Here is a 13,212-nt window from a genome sequence, read left to right as displayed (position 1 = left end):
GAATTTTGTCACCGTGTCATTCTCTTTAGCGCTACAGCCTCAGCCCTTGTGGGTTCAAGCCCCGCCCTGCTCCTTGTGACCCTGGGCAAGTCACTCAATCATCCATTGCCCCAGGTACGTTAGATTGTGAGCCCATCGGAACAGATAGGGACAAATGACTGAGTACCTGAATGCAAACCACTTAGACAATTAATAGGTGATTACCGTATTTTCACGCATATAACGCGCGCGTTATACGCGTTTTTACCTACCGCGCATACCCCTCGCGCGTTATACGCGTGAGCGCGGTATACAAAAGTTTTTTTACATAGTTCCCACCCCGCCCGACGCCCGATTCACCCCCCCAGCAGGACCGCTCGCACCCCCACCCCGAACGACCGCTCGCACGAGCTCCCACCCGCACCCACGATCGGAGCAAGAGGGAGCCCAAGCCCTCTTGCCCGGCCGGCTCCCCGACAATATCGGGCCAGGAGGGAGCCCAAACCCTCCTGGCCACGGCGACCCCCTACCTCCACCCCGCACTACATTACGGGCAGGAGGGATCCCAGGCCCTCCTGCCCTCGACGCAAACCCCCCTCCCTCCAACGACCGCCCCCCCCAAGAACCTCCGACCGCCCCCCCAGCCGACCCGCGACCCCCCTGGCCGACCCCCACGACACCCCCACCCCCCTTCCCCGTACCTTTGGTAGTTGGCCGGACAGACGGGAGCCAAACCCGCCTGTCCGGCAGGCAGCCAACGACGGAATGAGGCCGGATTGGCCCATCCGTCCCAAAGCTCCGCCTACTGGTGGGGCCTAAGGCGCGTGGGCCCATCAGAATAGGCCCTGGAGCCTTAGGTCCCACCTGGGGGCTCGGCCTGAGGCACATGGGCCCAACCTGACCATGTGCCTCAGGCCGCGCCCCCAGGTGGGACCTAAGGCTCCAGGGCCTATTCTGATTGGCCCACGCGCCTTAGGCCCCACCAGTAGGCGGAGCTTTGGGACGGATGGGCCAATCCGGCCTCATTTCGTCGTTGGCTGCCTGCCGGACAGGCGGGTTTGGCTCCCGTCTGTCCGGCCAACTACCAAAGGTACGGGGAAGGGGGGTGGGGGTGTCGTGGGGGTCTGCCAGGGGGGTTGCGGGTCGGCTGGGGGGGCGGTCGGAGGTTCTTGGGGGGGGCGGTCGTTGGAGGGAGGGGGGTTTGCGTCGAGGGCAGGAGGGCCTGGGATCCCTCCTGCCCGTAATGTAGTGCGGGGTGGGGGTAGGGGGTCGCCGTGGCCAGGAGGGTTTGGGCTCCCTCCTGGCCCGATATTGTCGGGGAGTCGGCCGGGCAAGAGGGCTTGGGCTCCCTCTTGCTCTGATCGCGGGTGCGGGTGGGAGCGCGTGCGAGCGGTCGTTCGGGGTGGGGGTGCGAGCGGTCCTGCTGGGGGGGTGAATCGGGCGTCGGGCGGGGTGGGAACTATGTAGAAAAACTTTTGTATCTCGTGGGCTCTTATTAGACTCTCTGCTGTGTCTTCCAGAAGGGAGGATATTTAGTGGGCAAGCCATAAGCTTCTAATAAAAGCATTTATGAGGGGGCAGTCGGAGGTTCTTGGGGCGGGGGCGGTCGTTGGAGGGAGGGGGGTTTGCGTCGAGGGCAGGAGGGCCTGGGATCCCTCCTGCCCGTAATGTAGTGCGGGGTGGGGGTAGGGGGTCGCCGTGGCCAGGAGGGTTTGGGCTCCCTTCTGGCCCGATATTGTCGGGGAGTCGGCGGTCCTTCGGGGTGGGGGTGCGAGTGGTCCTGCCGGGGGGGGGGGGGGCAGGGCAGGGCGGGTAAACGGAGAGTCGGGACAGCGCACGGAGAGTCGGGGAGGGCGAAAGGAGAGTCGGGGTGGCCAGAGGAGAGTCGGGGCGGGCGAAAGGAGAGTCGGGGTGGCCAGAGGAGAGTCGGGGCAGGCGAAAGGACAGTCGGGCAGCATGCGCGTTATACCCGTGAGCGTGGTATACAAAAGTTTTTATACATAATATCGTGGTTTTTGCACGCTATACACGGGTGCGCGTTATCTGCGTGAAAATACGGTATATAAATAAATAAAATAAATAATAACATCCATGTATGAGCTTCACAAGAACCAGCACAGCATTGCCACATTGACTACTTAGGGGTCCTTGTCCTAAGGCGCACTAGTGCATCTTAGCGTGCGCTAAATGCTAACGCGTCCATAGGATATAATGGACACGTTGCCATATGTTAGCGCTTAGCACGCACTGATTTTTAGCATGCGTTAAGACGCACTAGCGCGCCTTAGTAAAAGGACCTCTACGAAACACAGAGGCAGTCTCATTACTTTTCAATCAGCCCTCAAATATTGTTCTTATTCTGCCTAATAGTGATTTAAACGTGAATAAGAACAATCGGGGGCTCTACTATAATAAACCCTATTGAAATAAACACTTGATCTCTGATTTTACATTGTATTTGTTATTATTTGTACTTGGCCGAATAATATTTTTCATTACTCATATTCATCCACAGAGTAAAATATAATATATGGTACAGCTCTAATATGTATATTCTGATATTGTCATCTTTTACTCATACTGCTCTGACCTGAAGAAGAAAGATCAAAAGCTAGCCAAAATATATATTGTTAGTCAAATAAAAAGACAATATTTTAATATTTCTTCTTTTTGTTTCACTTCTGCATATATGTCTCGTTTAAATACCACAGCTGGAGATAGATATTGTCTCATATTGCTTTTGTTGATGGTATCGAGTTATTGCAAGCAAAGGTAATCGACATTCAGAATGGGTTCTCTTTGCATACGTTTCCTTTCCTTGACCCTTCTTTTTCCAGATTGAGATCTCAATTTATGAGGACCGATGCAGCAGTGGGAGCAGCAGCAGTGGCAGCTCCAGTAGTACCAGCAGCGGAGGTGGAGGGGGGGTAGCCAACCGGGGCCGATGACTGGCAGAGAGTCCCTGCGGGGACATATACTGCCGGGATGATGGCCTTTCTGAAATCCGTAGGTTGAGATATCAGAGCACTAGGTTCTAACACTGGCATTTAGATCAATGCTATACATTTGGGGAAGGTTTTTTTTAAAAAAAAAATTTGGTTAAAATTAAGGCTGGGGATAGTTTATAAGGGCTTGAAAAGCATATGCAAATAACCCATTTCATTTGCAAGACAATAGAAGATGGATACTTATGGAAGACGAGATGTTAAAGAGGTAGACGATGAAAGTTTGGCCTTATTTATCATATGCTTTTCTTCAGGCACACAAAGTGAATACTTACCTATAACACGTTCTCTCTGGGGACAGTAGAATAGAAGTCTTCAGAGATGGGTGATAACTTGAAAAGCAGTTCTATAAGGCATAGAGCAGTTCTGGTACAGAACTTTCCAGTGCTGCCCAGCACACGTATTCAACGGTTTTTACACTGGTGTTATTGTGTGAGGCTACCCAGTTTATATTTAGCATAAACTAGAAGAAGCTTATTCCATAGGGAGGTGGGTGGGTACTATGAAGACTCATATTCTGCTCTCTTTGGAGAATACCTGCTACAGGTATGTTACTTTACTTTCTTTGAAGTCAGAGCATGGTACTTCATTGTCACAGAGGAAATGGATAATTAATGTCAACAGGCAATAAGAACTAACTGCCCCCCCCCCTATTACAAAACCTCATAAGCGGTTTTTAGCGCCAGCCAGCGCGTTACAAGCTCTGCGCTGCTCTGATGCTCATAGGAATTCTATGAGTGTTGGAGCAGTGCAGAGCATTCTCCTGCCAGCCAGCGCTAAAAACCACTTGTGCGGTTTTGTAAAAAGGGGGCGGGGGGTAAAATAAATAGGACATTCTAAATTTACAGAAAAGAAAAAAATATTTAAGAACTACCAAAAGTTGTTCATAAAAAGCCAAGTGTTCAAGGCTCGTAGTATATAGTTTATTTATTTATATCCCGCTTTACACAAAGCGGGTCACAACAAATACATACATAATCATTAAAAAAACAATAATACAGGATTCGCCCCACGAAGTCACGGTTCAGGTTTCGCGGCCCCAGTCTTTAGCATTTTTTTCCCTCCACAATTATTTAGAAAAATATCCTCCGTCTGCCTCTTCTGCGACCCGGGACTCTGCCATGCGCATCTTCCGTCCCCCCGATCCACTCTGTCTGACCAGCGATGCCGGCCCGGGTTGGAGACACAAACACTACCGCCCGCATTGGTACTCGCAGCAGCCGCCACCGCCCCTGCGGCCCTCTTCTACCTCCGATCCCGGCTCCTAAACCGCATCCAATAATCGTGGGTTTTCAAAGTTCGTGGGTGCTCCTGGAACGCATTCCCCGCGAACTTCGGGGGTATACTGTACATACATGACTGAATTATCATAAAGTCAACATAGCTATTAGTACTACTCATTTCATCTGGTAGTGAGTTCCACAGAAATGGCTCAGCGTAACAGAAGGCTCTCTTTCTAGTTGAGGTCGGTTTGACAAATGCAAGTGAAGGAAACTGAAGAAAACAACACTGAGATGGGCGCAGTAGACCTTGGGAGAATCCATGCAAAAAGCCTCGTCAATTCTGCCAGAATTGGAGGAATGCGAGCCGTCTTTCTTTCCAGCTATCAGATGTGCCGCTGTATTTTGCAGACGTTGAAGTCTTTGTGAAGGAGAGTCATGGCAGTTGCCAGCATCCTTTGCTTTAACTAGGGAGAAGCGTGCTTTCAGAATCCCCTTTGGTCACTGCAAAACGTGGCCAAGTTGCGCTACCTTAAATAAAGGTGTGCTGTATTTCGTCTTCTATGATCCATTATCTTCCTTCATCGTTTAAAAAAAAAATCCAGCCACATTATGGCCCAGATTCTCTAACCGGTGCTGTTGTTGGCGGTCGCCTGAAAGGTGGTCGCCAATTGCATGTCAATCACGAAATGACGCTGTTTAGAGACTCAAACCTCCAGCAAAGGTAGGTGCCAGAAATATAGGCCAGGTCTACATTTCTGGTGCCTACCTTTGATGTGAATCGTGCCTCCATTGGTAAGGTTACCAGATTTTCAGTTTGGAAAATCCGGAATCCTAGACCCGCCCCCAGGCCTGCACAGTTCCACCCATCCCCGCCCCATTACATTTAAGCTTTGCTGAATGCAGTTCTCAAATGATGGCATCAGTGTCCAAGATGTTTCCTTTGGAGTGGGGTTGATTTTTGGGTTACAGTGACTACAGATCAACGAGGTAGAGCTCATGCAGGTACTTTCGATATTGTGATTAGATTTTAAAAGCCAAGCAAAACTGGAATATACAAATTAAGTACTTGATTGCAATGGGCCTCAGCTTCTACCTTGAGACTGTAGTCATCAATCTAAAAATGGTCCCTCTCCAAATCCTCCAGCATTCTAGAACACAGTAGTCTCTTTCATCTTACATCAGATGGCCAAGTGTTACTTACAATTCTCCCCAATACCTTTTCAGCATCTGCCTGTGCGACCCTAAAAATGTAAAGGAGTTGAGTAGTATCTATCCCTACTGATCCCAATTCCTTCAAGATATAACCCTACCTTATTTATCTGCCGATGTCCTATCCTTTAGTTTGGATTTTGGTAGTTGGCAGTGGCATTGAGAGGGTAGGAGGCACCTGGAGCGGTGGCGCCCCTGTGCTCTCCTCTCCACTAGCATGAGCAGGTTCTATGGCCTGATGCTCGCATTGGCGTTGACTTTCTCTCTGATGTCACTTCCTGGCCCCAGGACCAGGAAGTGATTTCAGAGGGAATCAGAGACTGCATGGGCAGCAGACTAGAGCAGTTGCTCGCACTGGTGAAAATTTTAAAGAAATACGGAGGGGGGGGGGAGGCAGGGAAGGGGTCAAAAGCGTGGCATGGGAGGGGCAGAGTCCACCGAGACTGCACCCTGGGCGGTCCACCCCCCCCTTACTTCGCCACTGATAATTGGGGCTGACATGGTTTGAAGTTGGTGCACTTAACTGTATAGAAAACATTTAAGTCTTCCTTTTCACGATCTCTCTCTCTCTCTCATATATATATTTATATATTTATCTACTGTATATATCACCTGACCTTTTGTGTCATAACTAGAGACCTCACTTACCCACTTCCTCTTTGCCAGAGCACAGCAGAATCATTTTATTTCATGTCTCTTCCAATGAAAAGGATGGGTTCTCTTACTGGTATTGAGGTTGTTTCTGTCTTTAATATACTAAGGGCTTGATTTACTAAGATTTTTCTACCATTCTGTGTCAGTGGGAAAAACAGTTTTAGTAAATCAGATGTTATGTTTTTGTCCGTATAGAGGTTTTCCATCATCCATTCCAGGGCTTCTTGAAAGTTTTCAATAAAATAGTTAAAAGGTGATGGTAAAAAAAACCAATCAGCCTATGTGGCCTGCTGAATTATTCCTGTCCTCACTCTTAATTTTTTAAAAATTATGTCTGCTTGTGAAGTATCTCTCATTACAATATCTGAGACAGATTTTGTCATCATCCTTATTTGTACACCATTTGGGGCAAATAAGCATGGAAGATCATTTACTTAGTTCATATTCAGCATCTCTTCCTGCCATGTATAGCCACAAAAATGTGTAATAATCTAAAACAGCTACCAGTACTGTCCTCCTAGCCTATCCCTGTACTCCCTGTAGCCTGCCAGACAGTTGTGGCTGCATTTCTGCTAGGAATTTTAGGGGCTGTTTCTATAAACGGTGCCTATATTGGCCTGTGCCTAGAAGAATGGTGCTAGTTGCGTGTCGTTCGCACTTAGGCGCCGTTTACAGAATCGTGGCCTGTAGCGTCCATGTAAAAATGTAGACGCCTGAGTTGTAGGTGAGGGTTTTAAAGGCCTACATTTCAGGCACCTACGTTGTTGGAGAATCACATTAGCACCCCCTAAATCACGCTCCACCCATAGACACGCCCACTTAGACATAAGGTGCCTCTAAGCGCCATGTGATAGATGCCAATTGCCCAATTATTTTTTTAACCAATTATTGAGGCCATTAAGGGTATTTTGCCAATTAAGGCCCTCATTTGCTAAGCCGCGGTAGGGGTTTCTACCGCGGCCTCAGGCACTAAATGCTCCGGTGCTCATAGGAATTCTCCAAGCACCAGAACATTAAGCGCTCCGGACCGCGGTAGAAATCTCTACTGCAGCTTAGTAAAAAGGGGGGTAAGTTAGGGCCTAAGAGGCACCTAACTTTAGGCGCCTGTCAGATGGGCCCATTATGACTTCTAATATTTCTGCTGCAACTAACAATTTATATCACCTACTTTGCCATTTCTTCTGGTAGTCTTAACCAGTGGCATTGGGTGGTGCCCGGAGCACTGGTGCCCCTCCCCTGCCCTCTTCTCCACTCCCTCGCTCCTTCCTGACCCTCCCTGCCTTGCGCACACATCCCTTCCCTTCCCCCGTACCTCTTTAATTTTTCCGACACGAGCAGCATCATGAACTTGCCGCCCGCGTCATGTTGGATCTCCCTCCAATGCCACCTCCTAGGAGCGGGACCTGGAAGTGACGTCAGAGAGAGCCGACACCGATGCGGGCGGCAAGTTCGTGATGCTGCTCGTGTCGGGGAAAATTAAAGAGGTACGACGAAAGGGAAGGGGTACACGAGGGGGGGAAGGAGCGGGCAGAGAGGAGGACAGGTGCTGGCACCCCCATCAAGATGGTGCCCAGGGTGGGCCGCCCCCTGCTCCCCCTGGTCTTAGCACAGCATTTGTTTTTGAATAAGGTGATTCACATATGCTGATCGGCCATGCTTCTGCTCTCACTTCACTTCGCAGCTAAGGATCCTCTGCGCTTATCCCACCACACATCACTCAGATGATTAAAAAGTCCCCAAAGCAGCCACAGCTAAGAATATTTGATTAATAAAAAGATGAACGCCAGTAGGCCGCACATTGGCAGCCACAACCCCATTTGCAATTCACGGGAGAGTGTGACGGAGTGGCTAGAGCTACAGCCTCAGCACCCAGAGGTTGTGGGTTCAAACCCACACTGCTCCCTGTGACCCTGGGCAAGTCACTTAATCCTCCTCTACCCCAGGCACACGAGTAAGATTGTGAGCCCACCAGGACAGAGAGGGATAATGCTTGAAGTATCTGTATGTAAACCGCTTTGAGTGTAGTTGTAAAACTATATAAAAGCAAGTCCCAATCCCTTTCCCTTATGATCTCCATATTCACTCTGAATGTTCTTTTGTTATGATTTAAACATGACTATTTCAGTTTCACATTGACGTCTGATGTATTTCAAGATCCACGGTATTTGTATAATTCAAGACCGAGACACGTACAGCTAAAACCCTTCCAAATCAATGGCCCTTTTTTAATAAGCTGCATTAGAGGTTTCTACCGTGGCCCGCGACGCTGAATGCTCCGATGCTGCTCCAACGCTCATAGGAATTTATGAGTGTCAGAGCATTTAGTGCTCCAGGCCACGGTAGAAACCTCTACTGCAGCTTATTAAAGGGGGGAGGGGTATATGAGGTTTGAGATAAAAATATGTCCGAGTCATCTCTGAGCTAGGGCGAAGATGCCTTTGAATCTTCAAGTCGTACGGAAGCAAATACTCACCAGTCTGAAGGCTAAGGAAAAGCAAAGGCTCACCTCGTATTTCCACCATGAACAGTGAGAAAGTAGGCATGTGAATGAAGGGCGGTGTGGTATAAAAGCCAAGCGGCCCTCCTCTGTTCTGTTCTAGAATGTCTTCTTCTGTTGCTGTTATCATTCTTATTTTGTGTCCATTTTTCTCATTTTGTTGTTATTTGGTGTGAGGGGTTGGGCTAGGGGACGGAGGCTGAGGGTCTCATTTCACCACGTTCAGCGTTAGCGGTTACTCCAGGTTTGTTATTCTTGGGTCACCTGGATGACAAAGGGCAATAAAGTTCACGTCATTAATATTCATCTGTACATATGCATATTATATATTTATGAATCCCCATAATTATTGTATATATTGTACAGACGCAGTTGATAGTCTAAACAGAGTGCTGGTTTACCTGCCACGTGAATACTGATTTTACAGAGAGTTTTCAGCTAAATTGAAAGATGATAGCATGACCAAGAATATTGGTCAGCGCAGTGACTGATAAAATATGTCACTGTTAAAGCTACAAAGAACAAAACTCTTTCATTGTTAATATTCCTTCCAGAATGTGCCATCACTGGTTAATTTTTATTGAATTTTTATTGTTGGCTTATCATTTTGGATGAGCAGAGTTATGCCAGTTCTGATGTAATCCCCATCGTGATTAACTCAGACATACTATTTAAGCTAACCATATCAGATACCACAGCGTCCATTCATTCTGAACCACGAGGCAACCTATGAATACATGATGCTGGGAACGGCAAAAACTCCTCGGCAGATTGACTCACTAACACCCACTCTATATGCATTCTGGTTCCTCCTGTGCACTGTATTCGTTCCATAACATTTTATGGGCCTTAGTGTGTGCTAACAGAATGAGTGTACACAAGGGGCTGATTCTATAAATGACACCTAATGGCACCTATTTCCTAGACACCGTTTGGTGCGATTGGCCATCAACCGCCATTTACAGAATCGTGTTTACGTATGCCTAACTCGGTTTAGGCGCCGGTATATTAGGCTAGGATTTTCCTGGCCTAATTTACCAATGCCTAAGTCATACCACACTTATTCTCCACCCCTAACCATGCTCATTTTTCAGGTAGGCGGAACTCAATATTGACTTGAGATGGACGTCAAGCAGCAAGAGCAGAACTACATCAATCTGTCAGCGTCAGTGTTGTAGTCAATGAAGAATGCTCAAGATGTAAAGGGAGGTGCTTCAGCAGTTCCACCCCATTCAGTGCTGTGCTGGTTGATGGCTTATACCAGGGGTGTCCAATGTCGGTCCTTGAGGGCCGCAGTCCAATTGGATTTTCAGGATTTCCCGAATGAATATACATGAGGTCTATTTGCATGCACTGCTTTCATTGTATGCTAATAGATCTCATGCATATTCATTGGAGAAATCCTGAAAACCCGACTGGATTGCGGCCCTCGAGGACCGACATTGGACACCCCTGGCTTATACCCATTTTAGGGGTAAGAAAATGAGGCGGCAGCCGGTCCGCTAGATCCTCTGTGTGGCAAACCAAAGAAGCCAACCAAACAAGATCCAAATTAAAGGTCTTTATTTAAAATACTTCCAGGTACTTATTTTAGCATGCATTTCACCAACTGGTTTGCCCCCGATGCAGCCTATGAACCATTGTAGCATATTTACCAATAAAGCGACTCCAGAACAGTATACCCATGGCTGATTACTTGGCATCTTATCCTCACAGCTCCACTGTTGCGTGTGCTTCCTTCGTCGTCGAGGCCGTTCTTTGGCTTCTTCTTCTTTGCCCCTGATGCAGCCATAAAGGCGAAACGCAGCCACATTGGGCACATTCTTGTGCTCCTGGGAGTATTTTTTAATAAAGACCTTTCATTTGGATCTTGTTTGGTCTGCTTCTTTGTTTATATCCACATTATAAGAACAGCACCTCAGGCATGCAAGCTTTCTCTGGTGCCCTACTGCTTTCATAAAGCATGTCTCAACCTGTTTCAGCAAAGACGCTTCTCAGTCTCGTTGCAAATCACAACAAAGCAGAACTGTCCATGGTTGGTGAACTTCGTCTTCCTAAGCAAACTTTGTTACAATTTTAAAAATTTCAGAAATGAAATTGAAGCAAAATGTTGGAATAAAAAGAACAATAAAATCACAATTTTATACTTCCTAATCAAAGAGAAGGGTTACCGTATTTTCACGCATATAACGCGCGCGTTATACGCGTTTTTACCTACCGCGCATACCCCTCGCGCGTTATATGCGTGAGCGCGGTATACGAAAGTTTTCAAACATAGTTCCCACCCCGCCCGACGCCCGATTCACCCCCCCAGCAGGACCACTCGCACCCCCACCCCGAACGACCACTCGCACGCGCTCCCACCCGCACCCGCATCCACGATCGGAGCAAGAGGGAGCCCAAGCCCTCTTGCCCGGCCGACTCCCCGACGTCCGATACATCCCCCCCCCCCCGGCAGGACCACTCGCACCCCCACCCCGAAGGACCGCCGACTTCCCGACAATATCGGGCCAGAAGGGAGCCCAAACCCTCCTGGCCACGGCGACCCCCCTAACCCCACCCCGCACTACATTACGGGCAGGAGGGATCCCAGGCCCTCCTGCCCTCGACGCAAACCCCCCTCCCCCCAACGACCGTCCCCCCCCCAAGAACCCCCGACCGCCCCCCCAGCCGACCCGCGACCCCCCCTGGCCGACCCCCACGACCCCCCCCACCCCCCTTCCCCGTACCTTTGGGAGTTGGCCGGACAGACGGGAGCCAAACCCGCCTGTCCGGCAGGCAGCCAACGAAGGAATGAGGCCGGATTGGCCCATCCGTCCTAAAGCTCCGCCTACTGGTGGGGCCTAAGGCGCGTGGGCCAATCAGAATAGGCCCTGGAGCCTTAGGTCCCACCTGGGGGCGCGGCCTGAGGCACATGGGCCCAACCCGACCATGTGCCTCAGGCCGCGCCCCCAGGTGGGACCTAAGGCTCCAGGGCCTATTCTGATTGGCCCACGCGCCGTAGGCCCCACCAGTAGGCGGAGCTTTAGGACTGATGGGCCAATCCGGCCTCATTCCTTCGTTGGCTGCCTGCCGGACAGGCGGGTTTGGCTCCCGTCTGTCCGGCCAACTTCCAAAGGTACGGGGAAGGGGGGGGGGGGGGTCGTGGGGGTCGCCAGGGGGGTCGCGGGTCGGCTGGGGGGGCGGTCGGAGGTTCTTGGGGGGGGGGACGGTCGTTGGGGGGGAGGGGGGTTTGCGTCGAGGGCAGGAGGGCCTGGGATCCCTCCTGCCCGTAATGTAGTGCGGGGTGGGGTTAGGGGGTCGCCGTGGCCAGGAGGGTTTGGGCTCCCTTCTGGCCCAACTACCAAAGGTACGGGGAAGGGGGGTGGGGGGGTCGTGGGGGTCGCCAGGGGGGTCGCGGGTCGGCTGGGGGGGCGGTCGGAGGTTCTTGGGGGGGGGACGGTCGTTGGGGGGGAGGGGGGTTTGCGTCGAGGGCAGGAGGGCCTGGGATCCCTCCTGCCCGTAATGTAGTGCGGGGTGGGGTTAGGGGGTCGCCGTGGCCAGGAGGGTTTGGGCTCCCTTCTGGCCCAACTACCAAAGGTACGGGGAAGGGGGGGTGGGGGGGGTCGTGGGGGTCGCCAGGGGGGTCGCGGGTCGGCTGGGGGGGCGGTCGGAGGTTCTTGGGGGGGGCGGTCGTTGGGGGGGAGGGGGGTTTGCGTCGAGGGCAGGAGGGCCTGGGATCCCTCCTGCCCGTAATGTAGTGCGGGGTGGGGTTAGGGGGTCGCCGTGGCCAGGAGGGTTTGGGCTCCCTCCTGGCCCGATATTGTCGGGGAGTCGGCGGTCCTTCGGGGTGGGGGTGCGAGTGGTCCTGCCGGGGGGGGGGGATGAAACGGACGTCGGGGGGGGGTGAACGGAGAGTCGGGACAGCGCACGGAGAGGCGGGGCAGTGCACGGAAGTCAGGGGGGGTGAACGGAGAGTCGGGACAGCGCACGGAGAGGCGGGGCAGTGCACGGAAGTCAGGGGGGGTGAACGGAGAGTCGGGACAGCGCACGGAGAGGCGGGGCAGTGCACGGAAGTCAGGGGGGGTGAACGGAGAGTCGGGACAGCGCACGGAGAGGCGGGGCAGTGCACGGAAGTCAGGGGGGGTGAACGGAGAGTCGGGACAGCGCACGGAAAGTCGGGGCAGTGCACGGAAGTCAGGGGGGGTGAACGGAGAGTCGGGACAGCGCACGGAGAGGCGGGGCAGTGCACGGAAGTCAGGGGGGTGAACGGAGAGTCGGGCAGCATGCGCGGTATAATCGTGAGCGCGTTATACCAAAGTTTTTGTGCTTATCATCGTGATTTCTGCGCGCTATACACGTGTGCGCGTTTTATACGGGTGCGTGTTATTTGCGTGAAAATACGGTACTCATGAAGTGCCCGCCAAATGCCATTGCCGCCAAGGCTTGCTTTGTGACAATACGAGTAGAAATGTTCTGCTTAAAATGGCTCAAAATTTTGGCTGGGCCCTACAATATATTCTTTGGCCTTCATCTAATGCAGTCTCTTCATGGGAAAATCTTTTTCTTGGATCTGTAGCTCTCTTCAGGAACTCTTCTGCTCTTTGAACGTTCCACTGCACTTTTCCGCAGAGGCTACCTCTTCAGAGGCATCTGTTTACTAATT

The 13,212-nt window shown here is 51.2% G+C and overlaps 2 protein-coding genes across 2 annotated transcripts in view; one reads left to right on the top strand and one right to left on the bottom strand.

The window, feature by feature from the left end:
* GOLGA7B (golgin A7 family member B) overlaps positions 1-2,927 on the top strand; it is a 28,774-nt gene extending 25,847 nt beyond the window's left edge. The window contains exon 5 of the mRNA XM_033942976.1: positions 2,817-2,927. Within this exon, the coding sequence (XP_033798867.1) occupies positions 2,817-2,927 (111 nt within the window). The remainder of the gene's footprint in view (positions 1-2,816) is intronic.
* Positions 1-13,212, bottom strand: part of CRTAC1 (cartilage acidic protein 1) — a 631,767-nt gene that overhangs the window by 70,697 nt on the left and 547,858 nt on the right. Inside the window, exon 15 of the mRNA XM_033942560.1 lies at positions 8,577-8,831. Coding sequence (XP_033798451.1) covers positions 8,803-8,831 — 29 coding nt within the window. The 3' untranslated portion in view covers positions 8,577-8,802. The remainder of the gene's footprint in view (positions 1-8,576; positions 8,832-13,212) is intronic.

Source organism: Geotrypetes seraphini, chromosome 4 (genome assembly GCF_902459505.1).
Source record: "Geotrypetes seraphini chromosome 4, aGeoSer1.1, whole genome shotgun sequence".
In the NCBI taxonomy this organism is placed as follows: Eukaryota; Metazoa; Chordata; class Amphibia; order Gymnophiona; family Dermophiidae; genus Geotrypetes; species Geotrypetes seraphini.
Note: the sequence above shows the minus strand (reverse complement) of the source record. Positions and strands in the feature narration are given on the sequence as shown.